At 37.3% G+C, this 13479-nt stretch overlaps 1 protein-coding gene across 1 annotated transcript in view; it reads left to right on the top strand.

The window, feature by feature from the left end:
• Positions 1-110: 110 nt before the first annotated feature.
• The window catches only part of otog (otogelin), a 95507-nt gene continuing 82138 nt past the window's right edge, over positions 111-13479 (top strand). The window contains exons 1-9 of the mRNA XM_014025379.1: positions 111-242; positions 2819-5363; positions 6799-6900; positions 7761-7918; positions 9468-9589; positions 9672-9880; positions 11361-11491; positions 12457-12563; positions 13121-13230. Of these exons, the coding sequence (XP_013880833.1) occupies positions 135-242; positions 2819-5363; positions 6799-6900; positions 7761-7918; positions 9468-9589; positions 9672-9880; positions 11361-11491; positions 12457-12563; positions 13121-13230 (3592 nt within the window). The 5' untranslated portion in view covers positions 111-134. The remainder of the gene's footprint in view (positions 243-2818; positions 5364-6798; positions 6901-7760; positions 7919-9467; positions 9590-9671; positions 9881-11360; positions 11492-12456; positions 12564-13120; positions 13231-13479) is intronic.

Below are 13479 nucleotides of genomic sequence, written 5' to 3'. Positions count from 1 at the left end.
TTTTTTTACAAACTTTGTGTTCATGAATAACCACCGCGGTGGTCATGTGTCTTGTTTGTTTTGTGTTTATTTGATGAACTGGGTGGCTTCTGGTTCGGTGGTGGGTTGGTGGTGTCGGGGCCGGTGGGGGCGAAATGAAAAAGCAGCAGCAGGAACAAACTTGTCCTTGTTCTCTCTGTCCCAGCAGCGGGAGCAGCAGGATAAAGCAGCAGAAATGGGACACCGCTTCCCAGGGAGGGCAGGTAGGCAGCTGGTTTGATCATTGATGCTGATGGAGTTGCTTCGAGAGGCAAACAGATCACACACAAAAAAAAAAAAAAAATCATAAAACACATCACCATGACCTGAAAAACAAATGCTGATGTACAGATGCTGTAGAAATAAAAAAATGTTTCACGCACAACAGGTTAAGTAAACTTCCAACACATTCAAAAGATTTTGAACACTGAAATGTTTTACAGGAAATGTTCAAGTCGTCTTTTTTAATTTAACCAAACACACGTGGACGCAGTCCTGATGTTGCTGGCCTGTAAGAATATTTAAATTGAAAATGTGACTTGTTTCCTGGTGTTGAAGTTATTTCATGGTGACATTTGTTCCTGGGCAGCAGACCTGTGAGGGGAGTCCCAGCAGGAATATTCAGTAGCKGCTCTGTTTTCTCGCTCTTCCTCCATCAGAGCCGCTATCTGCCTGAATGATGTCGCCCTTTTGTCTGGCGTCCCTTTGGTTCAAAGAGGCCTGAGAATCCGCTCCAAACGATGGGAGCCCATAAACGAACAAAAGGAATTAGTAGCAACAGGTCATAGGTCAAAAGGATGCGAAGCTCATTTACCTGACGTGAGATCTCTGAGCACACGGTGGCTTTACGCTCATATCATGTGTTTGAGCTGCTCTGTTTACACTTGACTGATACTGATCAGAGATTAATAATTCGCGGTCACTCACGCGCTCCTCGTATCCACGCTGCACTTACCCTTTGCCATCTGCTTTGTTCAGGCTCTTTGAGATGAAACCTTTTTTCAGAGCTCAGGTATCCAGTGAGGCTCAAAGTACTGGAACAAGGTGGTCTGACAAATGATGGACGCTAGTTAAAAAGGAATCTTCTCCAATCAAATTTACTGCAATACTGCTCAACACTTGAAGATTGTACTTTTGTCTTTTTAGTGCCAAAACATTCTACATAATGAGTATTTTAGAARTTAGTTTTTAATAACATTTTAAAAACAAATCCTATTATTTGACAAGGTTTTGTGGTCTGTCTTAATCAAAGTAATTGTAATTTACTACTCCATTTGTGAGCCATCATATCAAAATGAAGATGAAGTCAAATTTAGTCAAAATGACCTAATTACATTTTCAGACTCCTGGCTTTAAAAGCTACATTTTGATACCTGTATCATTCTGATATCATAAATGGAACCAGAGATATGACTTAATTTGTCTTGTTGATTATGATGATGCATTACCCTTTGGTCTGAATCTGAATTTTATGTAAATTTATTGAGGAATTTTTGATGTCATTATAAAGACCTCAAATAGTATTTCAACATTGAAATTTCTCAGTTGGAAAGAAACAAAAACATTGCTAGCTCACAGGGAAAATTAAAAAAAATTTTAAGGCATTTTTCCTCAAAATCAGGTTTTTCATTGCTACTGCTAAAAATTGTGCTTCAGATTTTTTTTAGGATTATACTTCAGACAGTTCATTCAAATGATTGAATTCATTACATTTTGACAAAATGCAATTTTTGCTTACGTTTAAATAAAAACCATATATCTGCCTATTTCTCCACATTCCACTTTTGGACTTAATCCTCGTTTCGATGTGATGGGTCACATATARCAAAATGATTATGTATTACAGACATATTACTCTGAAGGAAAAAACCTGTAATGGTCACTGCAGATCTTTTTAAATGTTTTTTTAGAAAGGGTAAAACAAACATTTTTTTTTACATATAAACAGCTATTTGAATGACCTCGGTTTGGAAAAACAAAGTTTGATTCTGACTGACTTAGTGAAATCAAAGTGAACTGCTGCCTTATAACAACTGGGTTCAGGCAAATGCTATTTTATAAAGCTTCACACTGCTGTCAGTAAGTGATTATGTGGGTGGCTGTGGAGCAGTGGCAGGCTAAGAAAATGAATGGATGAATAGAAAGCTTTGAAACATGACATCTGATTATGGTTGAATTGTTACAATGGCTGTGTCTCAGTACAGAGGCTGCATCCTCATGAGTGGGTATTTATCGTCCACATACGTAACTTCGCGCTGTTCCCATTTGAAGGCTCCTCATCTTGCAGCCAAGAAAATCTTGAAAATCAAGGATGCATCCGAGTATCCAGGCTGACTCGATGACAGCAACGTGAACAGAAAAACGAAGACAGCAGAGTTTTTATTTTTGGACCAAGTTGTTGTAGTTCGGAAATTCATTATGGATCAAAGAATTTTTTTGTATTTGTTTTATCAGCTAAGTTTAACAACTTAGCTGACAAAATTCATGCTGCAATTATATGTAAAATAAAATGCAACTACAAGTACTAATACTGGAGCTAAACCCAAGTTATTAATGGCCTTTTTTTATTTATGAGTGAGTAACGTTTTAACTGTGAAGTTATTCTTCCAGTGAAAATATGTGTGAATACACAGTTCAATGCATTTTAAGTCTGACATGGTACAGATCACTATGGTAATGGGGTATAGAGCGTGGTCACACAAACCTACGTCAAGCAAAGGCTAGACTATCTGAGATCATGAATTGAGACACTGCCAATGATTGCATCCATTTCATGATAATTTGCTTTCTCTTCCTGAAGGACCTCCAGCGTACAACGACTGCTTTAGAAAAAAATACCTCTGCCTCCAGTGAATCATTGGTGAGCAGGAGTGTTGCATCTAAGGACACCTCCGAGGAGATGCCCCCCAAGGTGGAGAGAACAGAAAATGCTTCATGGACTCCCAACTTTGACGAGGCATCTGGGGACTATAGCCAAACATCATCAAGAACAATGCCTGCAAGTCACACACTACACAAGTACACATTAGCAGGCAACTCAACCCCACCTAGTCAATCGTTGTCTGGGACTACGCAATCAAGCCAATCCCAAACTAATCCAGTTTTGTCCAGTCAATCGTCACACAGTACAACCCCATCCAGTCAGATATCAACTAAGACAGCACAGCTGAACCAATCTCAGACAAACACAGAATCAACCATCCAATCACAAACAACTGTAGCATCAACCACCCAATCAACAGGCAGCATGGAACAAACCAGCAAATCATCCAGCACCACAACAAACACTAATATTTCACCAAGCAGTGTGACTCTATCAAGTCAATCGTCAGCTGAAACTGCACAATTGGACCAATCCTTCACTGACACAGAATCATTCGTCCAATCACAAAGAACTGTAGCATCAACCAGCCAATCAATGGGCAGCATGGGACAAACAAGCAAATTATCAAGCACCACATCAAAAACCAACATTTCTTCAAGTAATGTGACTCTATCAAGTCAATCATCAAGTAAGATTATAAAAACTAGCCAATCAAAAATCAGTCCAATGCTGTCCAACCAACAGAGGACAACCACACCAACAGTCACCCAAACGAGGAGCACAACACATGCAAGTCAACAAGCAACAATTACTGGACCACATGACCACATGTCAAGCACCAAAGTAATTTCCACCCTTTCAAAACCTGCTGTTGCAACAGTTAGCCAAACATATGGCAGCACAAAAAGTAGCCAACCACAACACAGGAAAACTACAAATAGTTATACACTCAGCAACATAACACCTTCCAGCCAATCCCCAAACAAGGAAACATATTTTAGCCAGCCAACAACCACTACAGGATCAAGCAATTCATCACCAAGCAGAACATTGCAAACCAGCATAAAATCAGCTACCACAGAATTATCTGGCCATTTGTCAACCACCCAACTGGTTTCTGACCAAACAGTAATTACTGTTGCATCAACTAGTCAACCATCTGTCATGACAAAAAGTAGCCAGCTGCCACACAAGACACAAACAGCCAATCAAACCCCACCAGGTCAATTACCAAACAAGAGGACATCATTTAGCCAACCACTAACTACTACAAGAATGAACAGTCTACCAACTGGCAGAACAACCCAAACAAGCCAATCAGCAACTATCACAGAATCATCTATCCAGTTGTCAACAACCCAAATGATTTCTGCCCAAACAGAAACTGTTGCATCAGCTAGCCAAACATACAGCATCACAGAAAGAAGCCAAGTACCAGAGAGTAAAAAAGCAGCAAACCAAACACCCAGCAACACATCAGTCACTATGGGATCAACCAGTGAGTCACCAGGTAGAACTTTGCAACCCAGCAAACCAGCAACTACTATAGAAGCATCAAACCAATTACCAACTGCCAATACTTCAGCAAACCAAGAAGCAGTCATCAAAATGCAAAGTACATCTAACCGCACAACACAAACATGGCAATCACCAACCACCACATCAACCAGCAAGTCATCAGGTAAACTAATGCAAACCAGCCAATCATCTGCACCGCCATATATCCAATTTCCCACCACCACAGTTAAATACAAGTTATCAAGAAGTTCATTTTTCTCTGAAGAAACATCAACTAAGACAAAAAATTTTAAAGAATTACAAAATAACTCAACATCAGCAATCTCAAAACCAGTCAACCTATCCAGTACAATTTCATCAATTCAACCTGGAAAACAAATAAAACTCCTTAGCCAATCAAACATGAGTACAGTGTCAGCCAAAAAACCATCAGGTAGCTCTTCAATATCAAATCAAACTCCTTCTACTAAAGGACCAGCCAATAAATTAGCATCAAAAGAAGCACCACCAAGTCAATCTACGAGCACAACAAAATCTGGACAGCCACTAAGAACCACAGAACCTGTTAGTCCACGACCAGTCAGTAAAAAAAMAGCTATGATCTTTAATGAACTTTTAACAGAAAGACCAACAAATTCAAGCCAACTGTCATCCAGCCAAACTTCTCTCAGCCGTCCAACCACCGCCTCAAAAACATCAAGTCAATCTTCAATCACAACTACATTTTCTAACCAATCACCAGCCACTTTGATAACAGCTGATCAATCAGAGACCTTACCTCAGATATCACACATCTCAGCATCAAATAACCAATCCCTGCCAAAGTCTGTGACCACCGGTCAGTCAGTGAACAGCTCATTATCATCGAAACAATCGACATCTGGTTCAACGACAGGAAACTCAGTCAGTGGAGCCTTTTCACCAGAGGAGCATCCTGTCAATGTTTCACTGCTGACCAGGCAGGCCAAGGAAGCCTTGAAGTCATTGAGACGTCGAATTCCAGGTGAGTTTACCAAGTTTCATAAGAGCTAAATGAAGGGTGAAAAGCCCCACCAAATCATCTGACAGGTAATTTGACTTTGTTTTAAAACAGGCCAAATGGCTTAATGCACTTGTGTATGGTCTACATTTTGACACTAAAAGCTGTGTTCTTTTTTTTTTTGTCAAATCTACAAACAACAATTTTACATGTTAACCATACACGTTGCATATGCACATTTATGATAAATTTCGTAAAAACATTGCAACAAAATTTGAATTGAAGTTAATATTTTTTATTKTATGTTTTTTTTAATCTAAATCAGACATTTCCCCAAACAAACTGTTTAGTTTTGATTGAGTGCTCTCCTAGTTTCAGACTGAAATGGAAGAAAACAGTGGATTTGATCGTTGCTGCTTGAATGTAATAATAAACCCAAAGTCAATTTGAAAAAATTTGCCAATGAAACTTTAGGACATTGTTCCTCTACTGCACATTTTTATAGATAACATATAAATAGAGAATTATATTTTAGCTCCATTTTTCATTGCCATGAAATCAAWTGTTTGACAAAAGCTGTTAACAATACCTCAATATAATAAAAAATAGAAAATAATACCACAAAGATCCTCTAATAACTAGCTATTGGCAGATCTGTGTTTGAAACACAGACTAAACAGTGTTTTTTTTTTCATTTTATACAATCACCGATTTCCATAAATTATTTTCCAAGAATAGTGAAATTTATCCCTAAAACATCCTATTTTGGTGAAACCATTTTGTTTAATCACTATTATTTAAATATACTGTGGCTACAAATGCAGTGTCAGGTTTCAGTGAACAGAAGGAAAAAATCGCTTCTCTTATTTATTAGTCCATCTTTTTTAGCGTACCTCTGCTTATCTGCGATGTGCCCGACGAGCCAAAAGTCTGCAGAGCAGATGGTGGTAATTCAACACAAGGAGACACCATTGAGTGTCTGGTGGTGCATTCAGTGACCTGTGGCCTCATCATGTTGGACATACTTGCATCTAATTAACTTATTTAAATAGAGGCCTGTCAGGGAAGGTATCTGACGTGTGCTCAGTTTCACATTTGTTGGGTTGAACAAAAGAAAAAAGCTTGGATTTTGGCGTATGAATGATTTAAAACATCTTGATTTATTTGTGCATATGCTGTTTTCTTGATTTTAATGTACGCCATGTTTGTAAGAAATCCCCACTTCTTTGTACATGAGGCCCCAGATCATGAATTGATGCTACAGAGGCTTTAAGTGGCAGGTTTTCATTAATGTTTTATGCTAAAATCACTTTGAAACAGTAAAAATAAACATATTGAACTTTTTAAAAATTCTAACCTGTTATACTGGGTGCATATAAAATTGTTATATCAATTACTCCTCTTTAATTGATTCCAGTTTTATTAGCAGCTCTGTCATTATCTTTTTCATTTCTCTCAGGGGAGTCGTGTGAGTATCCCTGTCTGAATGGTGGTCAGTGCATTCGATCAGAGTCATGTGACTGCAGCCTGTTCCAGGCCACTGGACACAGATGCCAGACAGGTGAATCCTGACAACACACCTGATAAACAGTGAAAACACTTCAGTTGTCGTCTGAGATCAATAAGTGAAAAAAATCACAATCAAATAAACTTCATCTCTGATCTGATGCAGAAAGTGTAACAAAAAAAATCAGCTGGAATTTGAAAGAAAATTTGTTGAAGTTTATGGTTGCATGCATGCTGCTGAGTAATGTTCTGACACTGAAACATGGTGCCATATTGTAGTTCATTTTACAGTTACATCTGTTTTCAGTACCTTCAGTTAGAAAAATGCAAAAACATTTCACTTTCAAATTAAAAACTCATTTTTTTGTTTCACATTGAATTCTTAGTTTAGAAAATAAGAATAAAATGTTTTTATTCAATCAATTTAAATACAGAAAAAGTATTGAAATATTAACATGGTACATTTTTATTGCAGAAAATTTAACTATGTAATTTTACAGGGTCTGAGACTTTGAACATCACCAGAATTATTTTCTGAAGAACTGAACTTTTTCTAAAGATTTTACCAAAGCTTTAAACCATTTGGTTATACCTCGATCTGTCTGGTGATTTATCCCAGTCAGCAGCAGGCAACCATTTTCAGATAAAACTCCAACCTTTTCAGGATCCATTCATAGTGGGAGATTTGGCAGCTAATATTTGACAGAGTTCCTGATTCAACAGGAGCATCATAAACAGATCCAACATGAGGACCTGCTGACTTACAAAGCTGTAAAATATCATAAGGAGAACTTTTAATATAAACTTGTTTTTTCTCTCTAAAATGACCCTACAGCCTAATTTAGCATGTTTTCCAGATGCTCATCATTACCTATTGCCAGATTATCATTACCTTTGTTCTATTTTAATATCCAGTTCCAAATACTGGCTTTGAGAGGGAGATGACCTGCAGGACTTGGGGTCAGTACAACTTTGAGACATTTGACGGCCTCTACTTCTACTTCCCCGGTCGGTGCACGTACACTTTACTAAGGGACTGTGAGGAAACCACCCAGGCCAGCGTCGTGGTCCAGGTTAGTCCAGGCAAAATAAATCCTGCTGTCTCTGAGCCGCCCTGGAGGTTCAGGTTGGGGAATGTCTGAATCTGGCTTAGTGAGAGTTCTGGATGGTTCAGTCTCAGCCTGAGGAAAAGATTTGTTCTTATGATGAGTGAATGGGTTATTAGAGCCAATTACCTTTAAATACTTTTCCTGGAACTTGCAACAGACAGGATGTTGTTTCCATGAGAAAGCAGCAGAGCCTGTATCTTTTCAGAAAAAAAAAAAAAAACAATTAGACAATAAACTGTTTCTTTAATTGTAAATTAACAGCTAATGATTACTTATTAAATTAAAGGATTAGCTTCATTTTGAAGGAATGCATGTTGCCCAAGCTCTTTATTATCAGATTTACATAAATATTATCACATAGTGAGAAATGACAAAGTTGTAGCATTCTGGGCAAACCTTGAAAATAATGATAAATGCATTTTTCATACAATATTATAAGATATCACACTTAGCAATGTGACTGAAAAGTGTATCACAGTAAGAGTCAAAATCTATAATTATTGATTAATCTTTTAGTTTTACCTTGTTGAAATAAGGACCAGGAGAAAAAAGGCTGGTTAATAATGCCAAATTGGGGACATGACTTTTTCTCTTTTATCCACAATTTCCTCTCAAGCTGTTGCATCATTTTCACCTTTTACTCCATCATGTTCTTTTTATTTTGAAGCCGTCATGAAGCACAGGAGTGAAACATGAAACTGCTACATGTTACTCAACAGGTTGTTGCAGCTTACCAAAAAGTGAGCGAGTTAGTTGATGCCACCGACCTAGCTTAGCTGTGCCGTGAGGAGTTGAGTGGCTAAAGCCTTACCTCTGCCTACATTCCCAGAATGCCGTGTGGTTCTGGATCAGAGTTCAGTCAACTTTGTTTTGGACACATTTTCTGTCAATACTGATCACGTGTCTATCATGATATACTATGTTGTTCTTGAATTGTTGCCCAGCCCTAGTCACACTCTCAGCTACTATCACAACTTATTTCCTGAGACTTTCATTAAAAACAATTCCAGTAGTTACTGATGGTCAGCTAATAGACAGACCAAACTGACTGCAATTATTGACAAAATTTGAAACAAAGCTCTTGCACAAACTGTTAGTGCTCAGTGACTACCACAGTAAACTTTAGACCCTTTTCTTTAAGCTGTTTTAGTGTTTTTAAGGTCAGTTGGGTGTAGCAGCCATCTTGAATCAGTTTAAATCTAAAAGTTAAAAAGTTGCAGATTTACATTTAATGTTTTCTTTATGCAAGTTTTGTTAAAATCCCCTCAGTATTAGATGGAATATTTGGCTAACATTAAGACACACACACACACACACACACACACACACACACACACACNCACACACACACACACACACACACACACACACACACACACACAGACATGGGTAAAACTGTTATTGCCTTTTTGCCTTTTGGTGATGGGTAAATATCTCTTTCATCAGTGCAGCGGTTTTTAAGGCCTTCATGTTGTTTATTTGAAATGCTCTTCTATATTCTGGATGTTTGCAGGTCCACAATGACCCAAACTGCAGCTCTGCTCCTTACGCCTGCCAACGATCCGTCAGTCTCTTTCTGCCGTGGGAGGGCGAGATACAACTACACAACAACAACGTTATCTTCAAAGGGCAAAGGTCAGCAGCCTAACAATGTTTATTTATTTACATCTTTAATACGGACGAATCGATGGTTTCATGTGGAGTTTTCTGTGTATAGTTTGCAGCTGCCTCACCACATCCATGACCTGCAGCTGGAGCAGATCTCTCAGTACGTTGTGGTGACGCAGCAGCAGGGCTTCACTCTGGCCTGGGAAGGACGCAGCGGCTCCGTCTACATCAAGCTCAGCCCAGAGTTTGTGGGCAGAACCTGTGGCCTGTGTGGTAATTTCAATGCTGACGTTCAGGATGACCTGAAGACCAGCTATGGTGAGATCCTTTTTTCTGTTATAAAACAAGAAGCCCAGTCTTGTATAAAGTACCTCAGTGTATTTTTTTCACAATAACAAGAGAGAATGAAAACAAGCCAACACTAAATAGGAGTAACGACTTTTTACTTCTTACATTTTTAAAAAACAAAAAGTAGAATGTACAGATAAGTGCATGAAAATGTAAGGAGTAGAAGTAAAATTAGTCTGAAAAACAATTAATCAAGTAAAGTATATAAATAACCAAAATTTCTACTTAAGTACAGCAACAAAGTATTTGTACATAGTTACTTTACACCTCTAAAGAAACCAGTGCAGAGTATATACTTTAACCTAACCCTGAATCTGCAACGTTTAGGACAACTACAGAAAGGCTGAATGAGCTTTTTGATATTTGGTAGCCTAAAGATGCTCACATTGGGCTAAAAAAAGCAGAACACTACAAGCAAAAATAAAAAAAATGGCAGCTATAAGCTAAATAAACCCATATGCTTATTACAAGATAAATGCATGTAAATAAAAGAAGCTATAAGCTAAAAGTAGCAAAAGGCTATAGGTAAAAGCTGAAAGTAACACAATGTTAGAAGCTAAAATTATGGGCCTTATAAAATGTAGAAGCAGCAAAATACTAACCTAAAACCCCAAAAGGTTAGCTAAAAACTAAAAGCAGCAAATGTTTAGCTAAAGAATCAAAAGACTAAAAAAAGCTAAAACTAATAAAAAGTTTAATTAAAAGTAACCAAATGGTAGCTAATGAATGGGTTTGCTAAAAGACAAAATAATACAAAAGTTAGCTAAAAGAAAAATTATCAAAAGATTGGCTATGATCTGAAAGTAACAAAAAGCTAGATAAAAAGTAGCAAATCAGTAGCTTAAAAACCAAAAATAATAAAAGACAAACATAGAAGTTTGGAGAGATTTTTAATAGAACCCTGTTTTTGAAGGAACTGCAGATCTTTATCGAGATCGATATTTACATGAACAGAATATTTATAAATAAATTGTTTTTTTTTAAGTATAAAAGTTACAAAACCAAAAGTCACACGTTTCTTAAACGAGCAGAACATTTCTGTATAAGAATAGTTAAAATAGCATAAAGTATGCAGAAGTAGTTAGGCTGCAAAACATACAAAAAAAAACCAGGAAAACCTTTAGGTTTGCTGATTAGCATTCATACAGTACTGTATGTGCTAGAAATGTCTATCATTTGAATACATAAATACAAAACAGAATTAAGGATTTATCAAGATATTAAATTTTTTTCCTCTACATTACATTTCTTCTTTTATCACTGTTCTCTATTATTATTATTATTATTATTATTATTATTATTATTATTTATGTTAACATTTATTTAACATCTCACTGTAATAGATTATTCTTCTGTTGAATCTAAGATGGTAGAAAAAGAAAACACAGACACAAAGCATGCCTCAAAACACTGAATTCTGATTTATTTTCTTTAAATTTATGTCTCTTAGGTGTTCTGACTCATGACTTAGAAATGTTTGGAAACAGCTGGATGGAAGCAGAGCCTCATCGGGGCAGGTGTCCCATGGTGCCCTCTGGTTTCTCTTCACCTTGTGCTCAGGTTGAAGCTCAAGTCCTCTTGGTGAGCACAAAAGATCAACAGCAACACAAGGACCTAAACTGAAACAAGAGAAAAGGCCTAGCTATTGGTGAAGGAATACATGTATTTCAAATTGAAACCATCTTATGTTGACAAATAATAGATCTAAAGCTGCTTTGGTCGAACCTTGTGAATAAATTTTTGTTTGATCTAAAATGATATTGCAAGATTTCATTTGATTTATCGGCACTCAGGAGTATGTGTTGTAAATGACTGAGCTGCTAAAAAAAAATCCAAATTTAACCCAATTCCTGTTTAACTGGCTAATTTATAGCTGTTTTTAGGTTAAGTAAGGTTGACTAGCCTTGACAGCCATCTTGAATTGGAATGATTTTCTTGACATTTCATTAACATCTGATCAGTGGTTTTGTGGATATTTGGTCACACAGAACTGACTCCAACATTTAGTGAAATTGTTTTAAGCTAGTTGCTGTGCAGTGTGAAGCGCTCAGAGCATGTGTTGAGATTACAGAGAGTTGGGTGGAAAGCAAAGAGAATTATCACAGATAGATCACATCCCATTTTTGCTCAGTTTGAACTTCTATTCTATTCTATTCTATTCTATTCTATTCTATTCTATTCTATTCTATTCTATTCTCAGCAACTAACATGAGATTTTTCACATTGTCAGTACATTTGGCTGAGTTGGAGCTATTTTTGTATTTTCTAAGGTTGATTAACTGTTGTTGCTGTTCTGAATTAAGTTGGCTCTAAAAGGTAATACATTTTATATAAACATGTTTTAATCCATCCAGTGGTTCACAAGATATTTTGCTAACAATCAGAGACTCCAGTAGTTAAACCATCTTCTGAACAAAGATCTCAGATATGACTACACCAACCATTAGCTCAAGATTTGTAGTGGTCTGTGTGTTTGCTAATGGTCGATAAGCCTTTGGGTGCAGGGCGATGAAGAAATAAAATTTAAAAATGTTTTATGTCTGCAGGAAGTGGAACAGGTGTGTGCGATGCTGCTCGACCCGCCTTTTCAGAGCTGCCATGACTTCGTGAGTCCGTTGTCCTTCATGGCCAGCTGCTCCAACGACCTCTGCAGGTAAGAACACCTCATTAAGCTCTGATTTCACTTCGACCTCACTGAAAGCCAGAGCGTTTGCAAAATGACATGGATTAATGAACTACAAGTATTCATACTTTTAAACTCTTCAAGATTTCATGACAGTTTGAACAAAAAGTATGAAATACACATAGATTTTTCTTAGCAAATGTGATGCATCTAAAGATGCCATTTAAATATGATTAAAGAGTAACAAATTCTTTACACCTCAAATTGGTTGTCTGGTGCCATTGAGCTATTAAAGAAATGTTGTTGACATACATGACATCTTTTGCACTGGATTAAATTATTTCAATGTGATTTTTATAGCTAAAGATAATAATAATAATAATAATAATAATAATGCCATAAAAGCAGCACTTTATATTGAAAACAAAATGGAAAGTTGAAGGTGTGGAAGGAGCTCTGCGGACGTGTTAGGGTGTTGTTTTCTGTGAGCGATGTGGTTGAATCAGTCCTGTGAACCAGGCTGTGTAACCACTCTTCTTCTGGCTGCGCTCAACCACTCCCTTTTCTGTCTTTTCTCTCTGGTGAAGGTCGGGTCCCAGCGACGATGTGGTATGCCAGGTGTTCAGCGAGTACACCCGAGCCTGCGCTCACGCCGACCACCCCCTACACAACTGGAGGGGGCACATTCCTCAGTGTGGTACGCACTTTCAAGGCTTTTTAACTGCGTGCCGCCAAACAATTCTGTCAGCCAATAATTACTGCAACGTAAAATACAAGAAAACTCCATTTATCGTTTAACCATTTGCTTCAGATGTCACAGTCTAAAGCTCTAATGTTGTGTATTTTTTGTCATATACAGTGGTTTGCAAAAGTATTCATACCCCTTGAACTTTTCCATATTTTGTCACATTACAACCACAAACATAAATATATTTCACTGGAATTT

Source organism: Austrofundulus limnaeus, unplaced genomic scaffold (assembly GCF_001266775.1).
Source record: "Austrofundulus limnaeus strain Quisiro unplaced genomic scaffold, Austrofundulus_limnaeus-1.0 Scaffold472, whole genome shotgun sequence".
In the NCBI taxonomy this organism is placed as follows: domain Eukaryota; kingdom Metazoa; phylum Chordata; class Actinopteri; order Cyprinodontiformes; family Rivulidae; genus Austrofundulus; species Austrofundulus limnaeus.
This window is presented reverse-complemented; position numbering and strand designations above follow the sequence as displayed.